Source organism: Gadus chalcogrammus, chromosome 9 (assembly GCF_026213295.1).
Source record: "Gadus chalcogrammus isolate NIFS_2021 chromosome 9, NIFS_Gcha_1.0, whole genome shotgun sequence".
In the NCBI taxonomy this organism is placed as follows: domain Eukaryota; kingdom Metazoa; phylum Chordata; class Actinopteri; order Gadiformes; family Gadidae; genus Gadus; species Gadus chalcogrammus.
This window is the reverse complement of record NC_079420.1, coordinates 441,739-449,238: the sequence shown is the minus strand read 5'-3', so window position 1 is coordinate 449,238 and position 7,500 is coordinate 441,739. Positions and strand designations below refer to the sequence as shown.

General features: G+C 46.7%; 1 protein-coding gene across 1 annotated transcript in view; it reads left to right on the top strand.

The window, feature by feature from the left end:
* The window catches only part of cftr (CF transmembrane conductance regulator), a 46,900-nt gene that overhangs the window by 1,331 nt on the left and 38,069 nt on the right, over positions 1–7,500 (top strand). Inside the window, exons 3-5 of the mRNA XM_056598931.1 lie at positions 2,661–2,772; positions 4,559–4,774; positions 5,674–5,763. Coding sequence (XP_056454906.1) covers positions 2,661–2,772; positions 4,559–4,774; positions 5,674–5,763 — 418 coding nt within the window. The remainder of the gene's footprint in view (positions 1–2,660; positions 2,773–4,558; positions 4,775–5,673; positions 5,764–7,500) is intronic.

Below are 7,500 nucleotides of genomic sequence, written 5' to 3'. Positions count from 1 at the left end.
ACTAAGTGACTAAGTGTCCTCATCATGGATGATACTATATAGGCAGCAGTTTACATTACTATATAATGCAATTATATAAACATATAAATGGACAGAAAGAACAACAATAAGTCAGCTATGACTCCTTTGAATTAGTTAACTGTAACCGGCTTTAACCATAGGAGAAGTATCCAAGAGTACTGGGTCATAAACATGGTGAGTGGAGTTGTTTAGTAATTACACAAATAAATCTACTACTTCTAACCATTACAAATTCAAAAGCCTTGGTTAAGATATGTTGGCTAATTACAAATAATAGAACCAATGGAATCCAACTATTTGAATAAGAATGTTGCAGACCTTTATCTAATTCAATTAATTAGCCTTCTGCCATTGGGATGTATCTGGACAAGGAAACTTTTTGTAGGATTGTTGCATAAGAGGAACACAGGTGGGGTGTAGCTGACTCATTCTAACTGATAATATGGGATGGCATTTGGACAAAGCCAGACATAAACTCCTACTGTGTGTGCCAAACAAACACCTGGGGATACAAATGCTGGACAAGGTTAGGCCCCCTCACACTCAAGTTCTCTCTCTCTCTCTCTCTCTCTCTCTCTCTCTCTCTCTCTCTCTGTGTCTCTCTGTGTCTCTCTCTCTCTCTCTCTCTCTCTCTCTCTGTGTCTCTCTGTGTCTCTCTCTCTCTCTCTCTCTCTCTCTCTCTCTCTCTCTCTCTCTCTCTCTCTCTCTCTCTCTCTGTTCTGTGTCTCTCTGTGTCTCTCTGTGTCTCTCTCTCTCTCTCTCTCTCTGTTCTGTGTCTCTCTGTGTCTCTCTGTGTCTCTCTGTGTCTCTCTCTCTCTCTCTCTCTCTCTCTCTCTCTCTCTCTCTCTCTCTCTCTCTCTCTCTCTCTCTCTCTCTCTCTCTCTCTCTCTCTCTCTTTCTCTCTGTGTCTCTCTGTGTCTCTCTCTCTCTCTCGCTCTCTCTCGCCCTCTCTCCCTTCTTCTTTGTCTCGCTCTGTCGGTTCTTCTCTCCCTCTTTATGCACCTGTCCTCTCTGATTCCAAGTCTGACTGTATATCTCCATTTCTTTTTCATCCTCTTCCTGACTTTGCCTTCTCCTCCGTCTCCTCTCTTCTCTTGTATTTGCTCCCCTCCCCGTTCGTTAACACAGAGTAAATGTCACACTTTTGACTCGTGTTTTGTTCTTCTGTTCCGCGGAGAAAGGGGAACCCATAAGCCCCCACCACTAGCCAATGTCCCCTGTGTTTCTGCTCTGATCAGGAGCTGGCAGCCCCCATACCCTTACCGCTATGGGGGCCCCCATGCCCTTACCGCTATGGGGGCCCTTGTTTGTTGCTGCCAGGAAACAGGTCCCAGTGCTGAGTGCCAACAGCCCTCTGAATAGATGCTGAATGTCGACCTTTCAAAGGGCCTTAATACCTCCAGGGTGATAAATTAGCGATGCTGTGTTTTATTTATTTTGATCAGGCAGACATTGAGACCCTTACTGGGCCCTGAGCTGTAATGTTACCAGGATGGATCACTTCCTGATTCTTCTGTTGACCGTTCCTAGCCTATTTTTAATCTTTTTTTTGATTATGGATTTTTGATTTCTCTCTAACTTCTAAGAAATTAGGGTCAGTCAATCTTTCTTTGCTTATCCTCGTCATCTAATTTGTTAAGTGCTTCACAATTGTGTCTCTTTCCTTGCGTTTGAGTGCCTTTGGTCTTCCTCATTCAGGGTTAGGGTTAGGGTTAGGGTTACCCTAACCCTTCCTCTTCCCTCTCAGACCTGGTTCCAGCTCTCTGAGACCAGCCTAGTGCTCATATTCATAATCTAATCACAGGCTCGTAACACCAGCTTTAGGGATTCTGGTGTTACGAGTGCTCATATTCATAATCTAATCACAGGCTCGTAACACCAGCTTTAGGGATTCTGAATTCTGATCAGGTGGTTCTCATTAATTGGTATTTAGGGTAACTATCCAAATGACCCTATGAGCCTTACCAGCTAAAGAAGATCAATGTCAAGGGCTGGTTATGGTCCCCCGATCCCCCAACGCAGGGGGGCTACGGACCCCTAAGGGCTGGTTATGGTCCCCGGTTCCCCCAACGCAGGGGGGCTACGGACCCCTAAGGGCTGGTTATGGTCCCCCGTTCCCCCAACGCAGGGGGGCTACGGACCCCTAAGGGCTGGTTATGGTCCCCCGTTCCCCCAACGCAGGGGGGCTACGGACCCCTAAGGGCTGGTTATGGTCCCCCGTTCCCCCAACGCAGGGGGGCTACGGACCCTTTACGTCCTCTGCGTGGGACCAGCTCACGAAGTGTCTGCGTGGGACCAGCTCACGAAGTGTCTGCGTGGGACCAGCGTGGTACCAGCTCACGAAGTGTCTGCGTGGTACCAGCTCACTAAGTGTCTGCGTGGTACCAGCGTGGTACCAGCTCACGAAGTGTCTGCGTGGGACCAGCGTGGTACCAGCTCACGAAGTGTCTGCGTGGGACCAGCGTGGTACCAGCTCACGAAGTGTCTGCGTGGGACCAGCGTGGGACCAGCTCACGAAGTGTCTGCGTGGGACCAGCTCACGAAGTGTCTGCGTGGGACCAGCGTGGTACCAGCTCACGAAGTGTCTGCGTGGGACCAGCTCACGATGAAGCCTCGCCCCTCTGTGTGTTTGTGTGCAGAGAATGGGACCGAGAGGTGGCGACGGCCAAGAGCAAGCCCAGGATGATGCGGGCATTGGCGCGATGCTTCATCGGCCCCTTCATCTTCTACGGCATCCTCCTCTACCTCGGGGTGAGTATCAACCTAGAGGAGGTCCTGGTGCCAACGGTTCACGTAGCACTTCATGTGAAGTGGTGTGTATAGTCAATGTTGCCCTTGGTCAAGGGGTGGTCCTGCAAAAGACTAGCTGTTTCACACCCGGCGTAAATGTTTAAATTAACTGCTAATACCAAAAATTTAAATATATATTTTGCCCAGAAAGTCCATGAGGAACATAAAGCAGTTCTGATCTGTTAGCATGTAGCAGCAGGGCACTGCTAACTGCCCCACGGTAGCCTAGCCGATACGCAGGTACAGTACAGCGGGGGGGGTTGCCACAGCAACAGGAATGCCCGTTAGCACTGTCCAGAGAACCGTAAAACATCAGGGAGCTGGTCTCTGGATTGTAAGGGGGACATTCAGCAGGGCTGGAAATAAATACATCTTTGATTAATTCTTGACATAATCACATTTAGACTTTTCAATGTTCTTTAATATTCAAGGTGTTTCTTTTCTGTATTTTAGTTGGTCTTTATTGATGTATAGGGATATATATTCGGATACATATGAGACATGATTTGTGAAATTATGATTTAAGTCCATGTAAAAATAAATTGGGGAAGTAATTTAAAGGTAAATTAGATAATGTAAGGTTAGTAACGCCAGAGTAAATGGTTTAATGTTATTAAGAAATTAAAAGTAGTAGGTCTAATTTAGTAAATAGATTTAGATGAAGAAAGTGGTGGTACTAAAATGTCACTAAATATGAACCTTGTAATAATCTAAATCTAGAAAAATGTAGAATAGGACCTCAAGCAAAAATACACTTTTACACCCTAATAAGTGTCCAATAACTGTTCAATGTAATAAAACTTTGGGTCACTGAAGGAAAAAATCTGCCTTCAATAATGCTGTAATATATGTGCATACTTTTAAATGATATAAGATCACTCACTGGCCAACTTCAGTAGGACATTGATTTAGAACCTATCTCTGCTCACGCTACATATGGGGCATGTTACGTGGTTTAATTTGTTTACAGACTAACTGCCTTATCTAGCTGGATCATAATGTGAAACAGGGAATTGGGCATGAGGTCATCTGTCCACATGACATCAAACAGTTAGTCTGTAACGTCTCATTCTCATTCTCTATCCCCTATCCCTCGTCAGCTCTCTCTAATTTGCCTATACTTCACTTTCTTTAATGAACGATATTCATTATCACTGTTGAACTCCTCAGTGATTAGCATGCGTCAGGCTTGCATTCCCTACTATCTACTACGCGCACACACACACACACACACACACACACACACACACACACACACACACACACACACACACACACACACACACACACACACACACACACACACACTCTCTAACGCGCGGGGTCCCCGCTCGAGTAAGAGCAGGTCTTCTGCTTTGATCCACCTATGCTGAAGGGTCCTGTGTGTGTGTGTGTGTGTGTGTGTGTGTGTGTGTGTGTGTGTGTGTGTGTGTGTGTGTGTGTGTGTGTGTGCGTGTGTCTTTGTGTTTGTTTGTGGGTGTGTCTGTAAGGCAATCACACAATGATTGTAGGGTAAGCACACAATTCAATGGGAATGCAACTACGGTAAATACATTCCATTTAGACTACCACACACACACACACACACACACACACACACACACACACACACACACACACACACACACACACACACACACACACACACACACACACACACACACACACACACACACACACACACAGACACAGAGATGTAAACTCACCACCACAAACCCCCCCTGCTACCTCCTCTGATGGCCCCCAGGAGGCTTCCAAGACGGTGCAGCCGCAGCTCCTGGGCCGGATCATCGCCTCCTTTGACCCCTTCCACGCCCCGGAGCGCTCCCAGGGGTACTTCCTGGCGCTGGGCCTCTGCCTGCTCTTCACGGCGCGCTTCCTCCTGCTGCAGCCCGCCATCTTCGGCCTGCACCACCTGGGCATGCAGATCCGCATTGCCCTCTTCAGCCTCATATATAAGAAGGTGACTGACACTGAGACGGGCACTAAAGGGCTGATTATGGTCCCACCACGTCACGCAACGCAACGACCACGCAGACGCTTCGACGCAGTCCTGAACCTTTATGGTTCTGCCTCAGGTTTTAGTGAGCGGACCAATCACAGCCCTCGCTGCTGTGTCTCCTTGATGGAAGGTTACAATTTTTGTGAGGCGCACGTCAGGCCCTTGGGGGGGGCGCAAGGAGGGTCCGCGAGGACGTTAGGGGTCCGTGACCCCCTTTGGGTTGCTTGAATGTGGGACCATAACCAGCCCTTTAGACTTCTTTAATGTCCATCAAACTTTACATAAAAAAATCGAAATTTGTCTTTGACAGTGGCATAAAAAACACACAAAAAAACCCACACATCAAAGACATCACTATTCACAATAATAGATAAAAATAGGAATATATAAGTCAAAGCTAGTAAACACGTTAGCCGTTAGCTGCTAGCCACGAGCCTCTAGCCACTATTAATCGCTCTATACTCTGAAATGACGACTAGTCGCTCGTGGCTCGTGGCTAGCAGCTAACGGCTAACAGCCAACAGCTACCCTCTTTTTTTCTATCATTGCTGGCATATAATTTTTTTTTTAAAGAAGAATAGCGCAAAAGAAAAAAACATATTTATCTATACATGATATTAGATCGAAAAAACTGTAACTAAGTTTGCTAACAGCCATGGCAACCATGGAACTATGGTTGCCATTGCAACCATGGAGCCATGGCACTACTTTTCACACGTGTGCGGCTTGTCGGGGCACCTGGCACCTGGTTGTGAGCGGCGTGGGGCGGCTCACTGCCCGTACATACAGTCAGGGTTTCCATTCCTATACCGGGGTACTACTCCGTCAGCGTCTATAACCTGATCTCTGGTCCCTTGCAGACTCTGAAGCTGTCCAGTCGCGTCCTGGATAAGATCAGCACAGGCCAGCTGGTTAGTCTGATGTCAGCTCATCTCAACAAGCTGGACGAGGTGAGACAATGTGTCAGTCACCCGGTGACATCCACCTGTAACTAGTGATCGACCGATATATCGGCCCAAATGTGCGTTTTTTACGTGTATGGCATCAGCCTTTTTTTTTTTTGCCATGATTTACAGATAGTTCAATGAATGTCCCTTTTTTAAATTGAGACTTGTAACATTTGTTATCATCTTTGTGTCATTTTTACGATGTAAATTGATGGAGCAAAAGCAGTATCGGCTCCAAATATCGGCTCAGGAAAATCGGCAGCCCTTATCGGTCATCGCTTAGGCTGATAGAAAAGAATCGGTATCGGTATCGGCCGTAAGAAAATCCATATAGTTCAATCCCTACCTGTAGCCAGTCCTACCTGGTTACCTAGTGTCTCTTAGGTGGTATCTTTTACCTGATCAGTCGGGGCCTCTTACCTGCTATAGCTCAGCCACTAAATCCCTCCAGTTCGAGTGTGGTCCATGAAACCAGTTCAACATCTGAAAGAAATCATGGTTCCCCTACCTGATGTCTGTCAGCTGATTGGTCCTCTGGTGTCCCCAACCTGATGTCTGTCAGCTGATTGGTCCTCTGGTGTCCCCTACCTGATGTCTGTCAGCTGATTGGTCCTCTGGTATCCCCTACCTGATGTCTGTCAGCTGATTGGTCCTCTGGTGTCCCCTACCTGATGTCTGTCAGCTGATTGGTCCTCTGGTGTCCCCTACCTGATGTCTGTCAGCTGATTGGTCCTCTGGTGTCCCCTACCTGATGTCTGTCAGCTGATTGGTCCTCTGGTGTCTATCTATTGGTACCTGGTGTGCCTCCACTGTCCTTAGAGAGGCTTCCACCCTGGTTGCAGAACCCCAGCAGCAGTTTTTAATGACTGTAAAAATGCTGTGGAGGTTAAACTGTTGTGTGTTGAGGGGTCAGTGTTGAGCTGATGCCCTAACCAACCTAAGAATATTATAATAATATAAATAATTCAATAAGACGAGATGCAAACAGAGAGCTCTCATGCATGCCAGTACACACAACACACACACACACATTTGTGTGTGTGTGTGTGTGTGTGTGTGTGTGTGTGTGTGTGTGTGTGTGTGTGAGCTGAATGGGTTTGCCCGCCCCAGGTGGGCTGAGTCTTGATGGTCGGCCGTAGGTCTTCAAGTGTTGAATTTGGAAACACTGTGTCAACTGCTTTGAGGCAATTATCCCCAGGACAACGTGAGCTTGCTGAATTTGAAGTACCGTATAGGTTACCACCAGGCCTAAACGGCTGTTTTGCGTGTTTGAGTGTGTCTGTAAAGTTGATCAAAAGATCATCAAACATTCGATACAATTGCCATTGATGTTACCAGTGTGAGGTTATATCCTACATTTGCTATCTGACACGATTCCTGCAATAAATCTATTGCTGTAACCTGTGTTTCACCAGTGATATATTGCTGTAACCTGTGTTTCACCAGTGATATATTGCTGTAACCTGTGTTTCACCAGTGATATATTGCTGTAACCTGTGTTTCACCAGTGATATATTGCTGTAACCTGTGTTTCACCAGTGATATATTGCTGTAACCTGGGTTTCACCAGTGATATATTGCTGTAACCTGGGTTTCACCAGTGATATATTGCTGTAACCTGGGTTTCACCAGTGATATATTGCTGTAACCTGGGTTTCACCAGTGATATATTGCTTGCCCGGAGGATTCCTTCATGTTGTTGTTTACCGTAATGCAAGAGGTTGGAAATATATACTACTC